Genomic DNA, 13938 nt, shown 5'->3' with positions numbered 1-13938 from the left:
GAGAAGTCCTACACGCGATTGGGCTGGGTACGTGTATTTCAGGGGTGCTCGAGAAGTTCCACACGCGAATGGCCTGGGCGCGTGTATTTCAGGGGTGCGCGAGAAGTTCCACATGGGATTGGCCTGGGCGCATGTATTTCAGAGGTGCGCGAGAAGTTCCACACGCGATTGGCCTGGGTGCGTGTATTTCAGGGGTGCACGAGAAGTTCCACACGCGATTGGCCTGGGCGTGTGTATTTCAGAGGTGCGCGAGAAGTTCCACACGCGATTGGCCTGGGCGCGTGTAGTTCAGAGGTGCGCGAGAAGTTTCACACGCGATTAGGCCTGGGGGAGCGTGTGCGTGTATTTCAGAGGTGCGCGAGAAGTTCCACACGCGATCGGGCCTGGGGGAGCATGTGTGTGTATTTCAGGGGTGCGCGAGACGTTTTACACGCGAATGGCCTGGGTGCGTGTATTTCAGGGGTGCGCGAGAAGTTCCACACGCGATTGGCCTGGGCGCGTGTATTTCAGATGTGCGCGAGAAGTTCCACACACAATTGGCCTGGGCGCGTGTAGTTCAGGGGTGCGCGAGAAGTTTCACACGCAATTGGCATGTGCGCGTGTATTTCAGGGGTGCGTGAGAAGTTTCACACGCGATCGGGCCTGGGGGAGCGGGGTACGTGTATTTCAGGGGCTCGCGGGTGGTTTTACACGCGATCGGGCCTGGGGGAGCAGGGTACGTGTATTTCAGGGGCTCGCGGGTGGTTTTACACGCGATTGGGCTTGGGGGAGCGGGGTACGTGTATTTCAGGGGCTTGCGGGTGGTTTTACACGCGATCGGGCCTGGGGGAGCGGGGTACGTGTATTTCAGGGGCTCGCGGGTGGTTTTACACGCGATGGGGCCTGGGGGAGCTGGGTACGTGTATTTCAGGGGCTCGTGGGTGGTTTTACACACGATCGGGCCTGGGGGAGCAGGGTACCACTCACCGTCTGCCTTGCGTGTAGAAGAACGCGTAGCCAACACCCACCCGCTGTGAAGTAATAGCGTGTGAACCCCAACGCCTGCAAAACACACGCACCGCAACATACGAAAAGCAACGCCCGTGCACGATACGTCACAGACGCGCATACGCGCTAAGGGCCTTTGGTCCAATGGAATCGCGTATGCGTTCTGACGCGCTTACGCGCTAAGGGCCTTTCCTCGAATTACACGCTGACGTGCAGAATTTTCACGTGCCAAATCACTCCGTATCAAGCTGGCCACGCGTAAGCACACGGAAGACCACGCTCCTGCCCAAAAGGCCGAATTACTGCCCCCCAGAGCCCCGAGCAGCCTCCCACGAGCCATCTGCTGCTGCCTGCCTGCCTGCTGCCACCGTGCCCTGCCATTTGGTTCCTGCACATCAGCCATCTGCAGGGGTCCAGTTGCTGTGTCCACCCCTGTTGGAACAGAACACTCCTGACTGGGATACCATCGCTCCACAGCCCAGCCCCAGGACCCAGTTGCCCACCCACGCCTGCCTCGGGGGTCACCATGTCGGGGCAAACACCATCCGAGACCACTGCGACCCCCAGCCAGAGGGGCAGAGGGCCACCAGATTCAGTCAGAAGGAAGTTGGTGTCCTGGTAGAGCTTGTCCTGGGGCATTATGATGCCCTCTTCGGATCACCACGCGCCGACAAGGAAGGACGGGACAGGATCTGGGACGACTTTGTGGTTGCCATCAACGCGGAGGGGGTGGCAACCCACAACATCAAGCAAGTCAAGAAGCGCTGGGAGGACTTCAGGTCCAGGACCCTCATAAAGGCCCGGCACCTCGTGTAGGGGGGCCGGGGCAGCATGAGTACCATCCAGCTGAGGGTCCTGGAACGCGTACGCCCAGCGCTCCATGCCCAGATCCTTGAGAGGCAGACCCGTCTGGAGTCGAGCGGTAAGTGGCCAAGCATTGCTGTGTGAGACAGGGCATGTTGCAGTGTGCTGGTTGTCTGATACTTGCCTGTATGTGTGACATAGGCCATGTACACGTGTGTGTGTGAAGGGACATCATGGTCATGCATGTGAGACCAGTAATGTGTGAAGCACACGGTTGGTGTATGTGTTTAAATGCAACATGCGGAGCCCTATGCGGAATGGACAAATGAGAGCATGCCAGTCTCTGTTCCTGGACATGGGTGGGGGTGAGGGATGGGTGCTGATGCCATGTACATGTATGGTGTCCATGTCTGTCTTTCTGACCTGCGTGTCTGTGACTTGTGAATGCCATGGATGCATGACACATGTCTGTGACAATGTTCAGAATCACTGATGCAGCCTAGTTATCCTTGCATCCACTGTGTCTGGGGTGTACGAGTCCAGATGGATGAAAGTACGTTGAAGTGTGTGCATGTGATAGGCATGACCCATGATGCATGTGAGTCCAAAAACTACTTTGTGTGCTTCAAGAGTCCCTTGGACATGTTTGCTTATGTCCATAGCATGCGCCATGCCTGTTACTGCATGTGTTTTGCCTGCACTGACCTATGTGTTGTGGAGGGACATGATGGAAGTGATCTTTGACAGTGCCACTCATCTGCTATTGCTTCCTGTCTAGGGGACCATTGTACAGTACCCTGATGCTTGTGTTCTATGTCTCCCTCTACACAGTGCAAAGTGAAGAAGAGGGCGGAGACGGCGCTGTGGAGCTAAGCGGCGGGGATGGCCCCACAGCTGCAGCGGAAGGGGTGGGTGAGCCCCCACAGGGGCTTGCAATGGCGGAAGACGGTGTGGAGAAATCCAGGTTGGTGGTTTCCACAGAGGAGGAGGAGGCCGCTACTGAGCCGCACATGGGGCCTGGTGGGGGCATCCCTGCTGGTGCAGTTGGTGCAGTCCAGGGGCAGGGGCAGGAGGCAGCACAGGTCGCCGTGGAGGTGCCTGTGCATGTCACTGTCCCTGACACTGTGACTGCACCACCATGCACCAGCAGGGATGCCCCATCCCAGGCCCGTCCGCAGGTGGGGGGATGTCCATGTCATCTGACTCCCCTCAACCTGCGGACGAGGGGACCCCTGGCCATATGGAGAAGGTCCTGATTGGTGTCGCGTTGCGCACGGCTGTCATTCGTGATGAGGTGTGTGTTTCCCGTGGGGAGCACGCACGTCATCACGAAGAGCACCGTGCCAACGTAGCCTAGTTGGGAGCGGTCATGGTCGGGGGTCTCGTACACTCTGGCGACCATCTCCTCCTCTGTGGAGGCTATGCGCCAGTCGTACTCCATGCCGTCTTCCGGCCCAGATGCCACCAGGGCCCCCTGTGGACCTGCCCCGACCAATGCAGCCACCTCGGTGGGGATCCCATCCCTGCCAAAGTCGGGAGTCGGAGGTCCAGCAGGGGTGGACACACCAGCAACTGGACCCCAGCAGATGGAGGATGTGACGGCATCATCGGGCAGGGCACATGCACGACGGCGTCGGTGGATTCCATCAGCCTGGATGCCGTCGTGCTGGCACAGGCAGTTGCGTCGGAGGCAGCGGCAGGCTCGACGTGGGAGGCATCATGGCTCGGGGCCATCAACATCAGGGGTGCAGGCATCGGCCGGAGGGCAGGAATACCCTGGAATGGGAGTGGCTTCCATGTGGGAGCAGTTGGGCCAGCAGATAGGTGCGGAGCGGCAGCGGGCAGAGGAGGAACAACTCACAATGGTCAGGGCGGAGAACTCCATGCGGAGGGCGCTGAGGCGGGCTGAGTGCCTCGAGGGTCTTCGCAGGGAGTTGGAGCTGGACACTGCATTATCCCTGCGAGACCTCGGGGCCAGGGAACATGCCCGCCTCCAAGCCATTGAACAGGAGTTCGATGATGCCCTGGCCCATGACAACAACCAGTGAGCCGTCGGACTAGCCCGCTTCCCTTGTAAATAGTTATGTAGTTAGTAGTTTGCTTTTTTATTTATTTTGGATCTTTTGGACAATGGACCACATTTTTGTATATAGTTTTTTTATTAGGTAGTATTTTTATATAGGTTTCATTTGGACCCTGGATTGTTTATCTGTATATAGTTGACTGTTGGATTTTAGTTTTTTTTTGGGATTTACCCATGGAGCAATGGTTTTCGGTTTTGTTTTTACCTTGGATTTACTTTCTTGAACTGTGACTTTGGACACCTTTCCTTTGGATTATGATTTGTGGTTTTTCTTTATTTTACGGACATGCTGCTTTTGGTTTTTGGTTCCACTTGTCATTTGTTTATTTTTAATTCCATTTCTGCTGCTTTTAATACATTTTTTTCATCAAACTTCAATGTGTAGTATCATCTCATTGGTATCATGCATATCATGATGTGGGTTTTGAGATTCACTGACACCCATTGGGTGTATGTGAGGGATATGTGTTCATTTCCAAACTTGCAATTGGGGTTCTATCATGTTATTGCCATTTCTAAGTGGGTGGATGCAATACTCGGGTGGGTGTTTGGCATTTGGAGGCTGACCATAAGGGCCAGGGACCTAGATTGTGATGACATGTTGGCTGGGGGACATGTGTGGGGGCCTGGTGGAGGGTGCCCCTCAATACTGGGGGGTGGGGGTGCAGGGGGACATGAGTGGGACATGAGTGGGGGCCTGCTGGCAGGTGCACCGCAATGCTGGGGGGTGGGGGTGCAGGGGGACATGAGTGGGACATGAGTGGGGGCCTGCTGGCAGGTGCCCCACAATGCTGGGGGTTGGGGGTGCAGGGGGACAAGAGTGGGACATGAGTGGGGGCCTGCTGGCAGGTGCCCCGCAATGCTGGGGGGTGGGGGTGCAGGGGGACATGTGTGGGACATGAGTGGGGGCCTGCTGGCAGGTGCCCCGCAATGCTGGGGGGTGGGGGTGCAGGGGGACATGAGTGGGACATGAGTGGGGGCCTGATGGCAGGTGCCCCACAATGCTGGGGGGTGGGGGTGCAGGGGGACATGAGTGGGGGCCTGCTGGCAGGTGCCCCGCAATGCTGGGGGGTGGGGGTGCAAGGGGACATGAGTTGGTGATCAGTAGTGCAAGGAGACATGTGCCTTTGCTGGGGGGCATGCCCATGTTGGGTGGGCTGCCTGCGGGACATGACCAGGGATGCAGGGTAGTCCCCTGTGGTGTGGGCTGCCTGCAGGGGCCGTGGAGGGTGTACAGGGAACACCTGGGAGGACCCACACTGCCAAATCACATGTAGGACTCCCCGGCACCCCTGGAATACACGTACCCAGCCCAATCGTGTGTGAAACTTCTCGTGCACCCCTGAAATACACGCACCCAGGCCATACGCGTGTAAAACTTCTCGCGTACCCCTGAAATACACGCACACGCTCCCCCAGGCCCAATCGTGTGTGAAACTTCTCGTGCACCCCTGAAATACCAGCACCCAGCCCAATCGCGTGTGAAACTTCCCGCGCACCCCTGAAATACACGCACCCAGCCCAATCGCGTATAAAACTTCCCGCGCACCCCTGAAGTACCCGCACTCAGCCCAATCGCGTGTAAAACTTCCCACGCACTCCTGAAATACACGCACCCAGCCCAATCGCGTGTAAAACTTCCCGCGCACCCCTGAAAAACCCGCACCCAGCCCAATCGCGTGTAAAACTTCCCGCGCACCCCTGAAATACACGCACCCAGCCCAATCGCGTGTAAAACTTCTCACGCACCCCTGAAATACACGCACACGCTCCCCCAGGCCCGATCGCGTGTGAAACTTCTCGCGCATGCGTGTTCCCGAAACCCATAATACACGTTCCCCGCTTTGCGTTTGCTGTTTGCCAGTCCGGGAAACTGGTCCAGGGTTGGTGCAGCCCTTTGCGGTGGTTTTGCGATCTTGATGGCTTTTCCTTGCGCGAGGGCGTTCTTGGGGGCGTAACTGGCGCTGCTGCAGGGTCGCTGCGCCACTCTGCGCCACGTCTGCTTTTGGAGGCGAGAATCCATGAATACGCTGTGCGCGGAAATTGATTTTATTGCACGCGGCTGGTGCAGACATTCGCACGGGCACGCTGTGCGCCAGCCGCGTGCGACACTTTTGTGAGGAATTACATGAATCGGCCTGTTAGTTACGTTCAGCATATACGTTAGTGCATTGGAGAGCAGAGATGTAATACATGTTATGCATAAAAACGTACACAGTTCGTAGTATCCCGGGGAGGGGATGGAAGTCATGTCAGGGGCTAGGGTGATCAGGCGAATAGGGTGGTTTTCATATGAAAACAATACAGAGGAAATTGAAAAAAGAAGTCGCGAATCAAAGGAGCACTTCATCGATCACGTCAGTTTTGACGTTATAAAGGACTTACAGTACATGCCGCTTTCGACATAATAATGATAAGGTGTAACTGAATAGGATGGAGAAGGTGTCTGGATTTAGTTTCCAACCAATACAGTTCCCCTCGACCATCTAATGCACGGAAGAGTAAAATATGCAGTGCAGTTGAAGATTCCTGACAGCTGGCTGCACAGAGAGTGAGTGCAGCCTAAAACTGTCAGGGCCATATATGCGTCACACTTGCAAACATGCAGTATCAAATTGCAGGACATCGTTTGGTGCAGCTGCTCCACTCACCATCACTCTCAGTTTCCGTTGATCCAACGTATCCATCCACCTCTATTCCAACTGCAATGATACAAGTTTGTTGAGTGAGTTTCTCTCTTACTGTCGTTTTTTTTTAATTATTTTATCGCACAAAATAAACGCTTTTAATGTTCTAAAATCTGAAGTTCTCTTCAGACGTTTAGAATTTAGAAAGATGTTAACCAATATTTGATTAAATGTAGCTTTAATCGACTAAAATAACGAGAACCGCAAAATATGTATTTATGTTGCCATTACAGATACATTGACAGATTATTTGTCTCGGGAGGATATCTCAGGGGTAACCTGCTCGTCATAGAATCAAGACGACACAGGGCCACAGAGGTTCGATTCCTGGCTCCGTGCTTAGAAAACTCTGGGTATTACGCGCATTATAAATAACCTATCATTTGGCCCAACAAATATGGAGCAATGGTACTCGCTATGATTTTTTCGTCACGTGCTAAAAAGTCGGGTAACTGAATTACGAAATATGTAGCTCATAGTTTTATTAGGAGGCATGGGTGAAATGTGTTTAAACCTCTGGTAATCAATGCCCCCTTTAGTTGCCACATGCCGCAACACGCGCACTACGGATCATTAGTCTCTGGTGACTTAAGATGATAAATCGGCAAGTCTTTGACATTAAACGCATCTGTCCAGTCTTTTGTGTGGTAAAACACACAGCCGTTCACTAAAATGTTGAACGTTCCGAGATAAATTTGAATATTTCTCGAGCAATTATAATTATAGGTACTCCAGCATTTGCAGCGGGGAAAAAGCAACAATGCGTGCATCCACACAAAAAAACGTTGCCATTGCTTACCGTCGTCCATTATTTCTTCCAGAGGGTTCTTCACTTTTCGCACCATGGTCAGTCAGTCACTCCTGCGTCAATAGACTGCAATGCTAAAAATGTGTTCTTTCTCTGGGGCAATTCCTGACCGTTGCACGACCCGTCTGACTGAAGAGTCATTCAAGATATCAACTCTTCGTTTCCTAAAGAAATATAATCTAATGTTAAATAATAAACCAGACTCTCCACACCCACTTTTTGAGTGAGGCATTAGCTGTTAAGAGAGGGAGTCTTCAGCTATTCAGAGTAGTTGGTCGCCATAGCAATCGTACGTGTTCAAGGCGTGTCTCGTGACCCAGTAAGAAGCACAATACCTAGATTTCCTGGACAAGGTACCTCCAGTGTAAGAACACTGCGGTGGTGACGTGAACAGCAAAAAAGCTACATAACATGGCATTTTGAGGGACACTTAGATATAACTGCATCGCAAGGGGAGGGGACAGAGAGGGTGATGGCATTTGTCACTTAATAATCAGACTGTTACCCTGTATACTCTGGGGAACAGTATTACGCGCGTGTCCAGTGTCAGCATTTTAAGGCGGTGAATGTGTGAGCACGGGCGTGCACACACCCATCTTCTTTCTCTTGGACAGATCATGCGTGCAGGCCTGGCGGTACATTATTTAAACTCCCGAGTAAAATTCACTTCAGAGTAAAAATGAACCGCAAGCGTTGTGTCTTGAACCACACAAAGTCAGCTGGGAAGTGGAAAGAGCAAACAAGAAAATGCATTTGTGATTTACAGCTTGTCAGAAAATATTTCATATTTTTCCAAGCTGCTAACAGGATATATATATACCTCCTCAGTATATGACAGAGTTTTACAATTTAAGGAACATTTATTATTGATGTTTTGTATAATGTACACAAAGTATGTGAAGTATACATGTAACTTTTTTCTCTTTAATAAATACCTGCTAAAGAAGTTGGTAGCAAGGTTTCACTTTGAAGTATCTTACTTTTTTCAAGAATGAGAGCTATTTATTGTCAACAATATTTGATTGTGTTTGTGATGCTGATGGTACTTGCACGTAAGTTCCCCGCAAACTAAAAAACATAACGTATGTCGGGTTGTGTTGTTGTTTTTTTAAATGTATGCAATAAGCTGGACAATTTTAAGCATTGACACTTGCAAAGTAATGATTTGTCGGAAATGATAGACCCCTCCATTCAGCGCTTTTTCCTTTCAATACCAACAAGTCCATACTCTACTGTCTATATTCTATCTGTGCCTCTGCTATGAATTAAGGCTCTACTAGTCCAAAGGGTGTACAGTGACATCAATTCACCAACATTTTAAGTGATATCACGTGCCCTAAAAGCAATAACCATGACTCCCAGGAAGATCCCCAACTAAGAAGATAGCCCTGATTTCTTGGAACAAAGAGGGTTCCACCATTTACTGGAAGCAGGTTCACTTAGTTGGGATGATTGGGATTTGATATGCTTGCAGGAAACTTGGCTACTGCTTGAACCAGCCTTGGATGGATTTACGGTCTTCATAAACCCAGCTATCCAAGGACGCGCAGGCAGTCTTAAAAGTCTTAGGTGCATTTTTCCATACCTCTCCTTTCTCAAACAGACTCTCCACGGTCCAATCAATTGTTATATCAAGACTGGACTACGCTAACCCCCTCTTCCTCGGAGTCCACGTATACCAACTGACTAAACTGTAAAGAGCACAAAACGCTGCAGCCAAACTGCTACTAGTGCTTGGCCCTAGAGACCACATCTCCCCAGCCCTAAAAACTCTACACTGGTTTCCGGTTGCCCGAAGGGTGACCTTCAAAACCTTATGCATTTCTCACCGAGCACTGCATGAAACCGGACCTCAATATCTTCAAGACAAACTAAAACCCTATCACCCTGCACGTACTCTAAGATCAAGCTCAGCCGGCCTCCTGGTCATACCAAAAACAAACTCAGTCAGGTTAGGTGGATCATCTTTCTCAGCCTTGGCCCCCACGCTGTGGAACGCACTCCCACCCCACATCCGACTCACTGAAGACCTCATGTCTTTCCACAAATTACCGAAAACTTGGCTCTTCCCCTAAAACCGACCCCAAACTCAAACTAACTCAAACTCTCTAACAGCATCTCAATGACTTTTGCCCAAATGCTAGATCATAAATAGCAATGCAGCATCAAGATCCGAGCGAGAAATTGAAAACTAATAACCTCAAAGGTTAGCTAAAAAGGACAAACAAAATAGAATGAGTAAAAGGATCAAACCTGCAAAGTGGATAAAAAGAATAAGTTGTACGAGAGCAGTAAAGTGGCTGAAATTAATGAAATGGATGAATTAAATATAATGGACCAGTGGATCAATGTGGATGAGACGAATAAACTGGATAACAGCAATTCAACTAACCCAAATTACTAGATCATAAATAACAATAAAACAAATAACAATACAACATCATGTTCCAAGCGAGAAATCGAAAACTAATAACCTCGAATGTAAACTTAAATTGACAAACAGAATAGAATGAGCAAAGAGGATCAAAGCAGTGAAGTGGATAAAAAAGAATAAATTGTATGAAAGCAGTAAAGAGGTTGAAATTAATGAAATGGGTGAAATGATTGCAATGGACGAAAGGAACAAAGTGGACATAAGGAATAATGTGAAGATGATGGAAAGATGAATACAGGAGACGGATGAGTACACAGAAAGATGGCATGGAATGTAAGAGTGCATGGTATAAATGGAATGAACGGAATAGATGATTCGAGTACATGAGATGGGTGTAGTGCATGGGACAGACGGAGAGCATGGAATGGATCGAGCGACAAGTGACATGGGCTGAACCGATAATGCAGGATGAATGAACTATGTGAGTGGAGCGTATGAAGTCGGTGGAGTGGATGAAGTCGGTGGAGCAGATGAGTGTGTAGAGCGGATGAGGGTGTAGAGCAAACTATTGCGTAGAGTGGATGATTGCGTAGAGCGGACGCTTGCGTAGAGCGGACGAGTGCGTAGAGCGGATGTGTGCGTAGAGGAGATGAGTACATAGAGGGGATGAGTGCGTAGAGGGGATGAGTGCGTAGAGGGGATGAGTGTGTAGAGCGGATGAGTGCATGGAGCAGACGAGTGCGTGGAGTGGATGAGTGTGTGGAGCAGATGAGTGCGTGGAGCGGATGAGTGCGTGAAGCAGATGAGTGCGTGGAGCGGATTCAGGGTGTTGTGGTATTGAGCAGATTTAGAGTGTTGTGGTGTTGAGGAGATTTAGGGTGTTGTGGTGTTGAGCAGATTAGCGTGTTGTGATGTTGAGCAGATTTAGGGTGTTGTGGTATTGAACAGATTTAGGGTGTTGTGGTGTTGAGCAGATGTAGGGTATGGTGTGGGTACGGAACGGGTGAAGTGGTTGGAAGGAACGGGTGAAGTGGTTGGAAGGGGCAGGTGGTTGGATGGGATAGGTGAAGTGGTTGGAAGGAATGGGTGAAGTGGTTGGAAGGGACAGGTGAAGTGGTTGGAAGAGATGGGTGAAGTGGTTGGAAGAGATTGGTGAAGTGGTTGGAAGGGATGGGTGAAGTGGTTGGAAGGGATGGGTGAAATATGTTGATGGAATGGTTGAAGTATGTGGATGGAATGAGTGAAGTATGTGGATGCAACGGATGAACTGGTGTGGAATGGGTGAAGTATGTGGGTGGAACAGATGAACTGCTGTGGAATGGGTGAAGTATGTGGGTGCAACGGGTAATGTGGGTGGAACAGATAAAGTAGGTAAAACGAAAGAAGTATATGGACGAAACGGGTGAAGTGGTAGAACGGATGCAGTAGGTGGATGGATGGGTGATGTGGTTGGAACGGTGAAGTGGTTTGAACCGGCAAAGTGGGCGGAACGGGCAAAGTGGATGGAGCGTGTGAAATGGGTTGAACTAGTGAAGTGGATGGAACGTGTGAAGATGATGTTTGTGGACAGAAAGGATGAAACAGGGTGTATGGAACGGGTCAACTGTGTATGGATGATGCATGGAGAATGGATAACATGGGTAGAACGAATGAAAGGAGCAGCCCGGATGATGAATGGATGACATGCATAGATCGGACGAAGTGCAATGATCAGAAGGAATACATAGAACCGATAGTGTTCATAGAACTGAGCAAGTTTATGCAACAAATGGAATGCACAGAACAGATAGATGGCACGGAATGGACATTGTACAGAAATGATTAGAGTACATGGAACGATATGAAGTGCATAAAATGGTGGTAGATAAGAAAATGGTGTAGTGCATAAAATGGTGGTAGTGTATAAAATGGTTGGAGTGCATAAAATGGTTGGAGTGCATAAAATGGTTGGAATGCATAAAATGGTTGGAATGCATGAAATGGTTGAGTGCATAAAATGGTTGGAGTTCATAAAACGGAGTGAATAGAATGCCTTGGAATACATGGAACGGCTTGGAGTGCATGGAATGGCTTGGAGTGCATGGAATGGATCAGAGTGCATGGAACAGATCGGAGTGCATGGAACAGATCGGAATGCATGGAACAGATCGGAGTGCGTGGAACAGATCGGAGTCCATGGAACGGATCGGAGTGCATGGAACGGATCAGAGTGCCTGAAATAGATCGGAGTGCATGGAACAGATCGGAATGCATTGAACAGATTGGAGTGCGTGGAACAGATCGGAGTGCATGGAACGGATCGGAGTGCATGGAACGGATCGGAGTGCATGGAATGGATCAGAGTGCATGGAACGGATCGGAGTGCATGGAATGGCTTGACTTGCATGGAACGTTTGAAAGAGCCTGGAACAGTTTGGAGTGCTTGAAACGGTCGTAATGCATGGAACAGTCGGAGTACATGGAACGGATAAAGTACATGGAACTATTAGAATGAGCTTGATCTCAAGCACCTATGGTAAACCACCATATCACATCTCCACGCTTACTCTCTTCTTTACACCACCACTCAACTAGAACACAGCAATACTATGACACCATTCGGTATAGCTGTTCTCATACCACCACTTGCCTCATACTCGCCATCACCCTAACTAAACACTGCTGTTTACGCACCCTCCAGACTAAGCGTTCTCCTCAGGCCTAACGCAGCCAGAATCGGTCTGGATAACAACCTGCCAGAACGAACACATACTCTAGATCTTCTCAACTACCACACCTACTGCTAAGAAGCAGCTATCACACAAATGCCCCACCAGCTGCACACATATCCGGTGCGCACACACACCTTATAACTCTCTCTATTCTCTCTACTGACTTGAACTTCGGTTCCCAAGGGCGTTCAACCTACCAGCACCTTGAGACCATACCAATGGTACATAAGGCGCTATATAAATGCAAAGTAACATAACATAACATGTACTACGGAGCTTGAAACAGGACCGATTGTTTTAGTATTTTAATCTGAATACATTCTGAATGAAATAGTTGTTTTAAATGTTAATAAAAATCTGTTTATAAAACCTGGTTGAGTGGTTATGGGTGAACATTTCTAACCTGAAGCTGTCAAAAATATATTATGATGAAGGAGGTGTTGGTAGTAATGGAGGAGTTGACAGCCTGTGCCGTAAACTGCAAACGTATGGTGAGAAGGTCTCACGGAGAGCGATCAAGATGTGGCTTTCAGGGGAGGAGGCTTACATACTACACAAGCTGGCCTGAAAGGATTTTAAACAGCAAATTTCCTTCATCGATCAACAATGGCAGACAGATATTATGGATATGAGCCAGTTCCGCAAAGACAACAATGTTTACTGCTATATTCTAGCCATCATCAAGGTTCTCTCAAAATACACCTATGTTGAGGCTTTAAAGAACAAGACGGGTCACAGCATGGCGATGGCTTTTAAGCACATATTTGAAAGTGGCCAATTCCGAGCTAAAGTACAGACCAATGCCGGTAAAGAGTTTTTTAAAAAAGCTGCTAGAGAGAATTCTAAAGCAACGCTGAGTGCATCACTTAGTAACACACTCCGAAGTTAAGGCCTCTATTGTAGAACTTTATACCAACTTTAAAAACATGGCTCTGGTGATTTTTCACAGCTAAAAAAAACACCCATAGATATGTGGAGGTGTTCCCTGCATTTATAAATGTGTATTACAACACGCATCATAGATCTATTAAAACCACCCCGCTAGTGTAACGCTGCAGAATTCCCTGTAGGTCTGGAAAAAAACACTGCAGCAAAAGACTTTTCAAAAAGATTACACTTATAGCCCTTAAAAAGGTTATCATATGCGGATTAAAAAACACAAGGCTCTCTTTACAAAGGGATATGAGCAGAACTACAGCAACAAGATCTTTATCATAGATCGAGTGACTCAAAGGGAGGGCCTCTATATACACACTAATTGAATATTCAGGTGAGGCTGTTTAAGGTGATTTTCACAGGGAGTAGGTCCAGGAAGTCAATAAAGACCAACAGGGGATTTATAGGATTGAAAAAGCCATAAAAAGTAAAGTTTGTGGAGCCAGGAAACATTATCTAGTGAAATGGCTGGTGTGGCCTGACAAATTCAACAGTTGGGTGCCACGCCAGATCCCTAGAGGCCACGAGTGTGTAACAGGGAGGCATGT

At 49.2% G+C, this 13938-nt stretch overlaps 1 protein-coding gene across 1 annotated transcript in view; it reads right to left on the bottom strand.

Moving 5' to 3' along the window:
• Window positions 1–7522, bottom strand: part of LOC138510277 (transmembrane channel-like protein 2-A) — a 1079160-nt gene extending 1071638 nt beyond the window's left edge. The window contains exons 1-2 of the mRNA XM_069625812.1: window positions 7361–7522; window positions 6526–6576 (exon numbers count right to left, since the gene is read on the bottom strand). Of these exons, the coding sequence (XP_069481913.1) occupies window positions 6526–6576; window positions 7361–7406 (97 nt within the window). The 5' untranslated portion in view covers window positions 7407–7522. The remainder of the gene's footprint in view (window positions 1–6525; window positions 6577–7360) is intronic.
• Between the last annotated feature and the right edge of the window lie 6416 nt (window positions 7523–13938).

Source organism: Ambystoma mexicanum, chromosome 6p, assembly GCF_040938575.1.
Source record: "Ambystoma mexicanum isolate Mex_15411 chromosome 6p, UKY_AmexF1_1, whole genome shotgun sequence".
Classification (NCBI taxonomy): Eukaryota; Metazoa; Chordata; class Amphibia; order Caudata; family Ambystomatidae; genus Ambystoma; species Ambystoma mexicanum.
The sequence above is the reverse complement of the archived record's forward strand: the minus strand, read 5'-3'. Positions and strand labels throughout refer to the sequence as shown.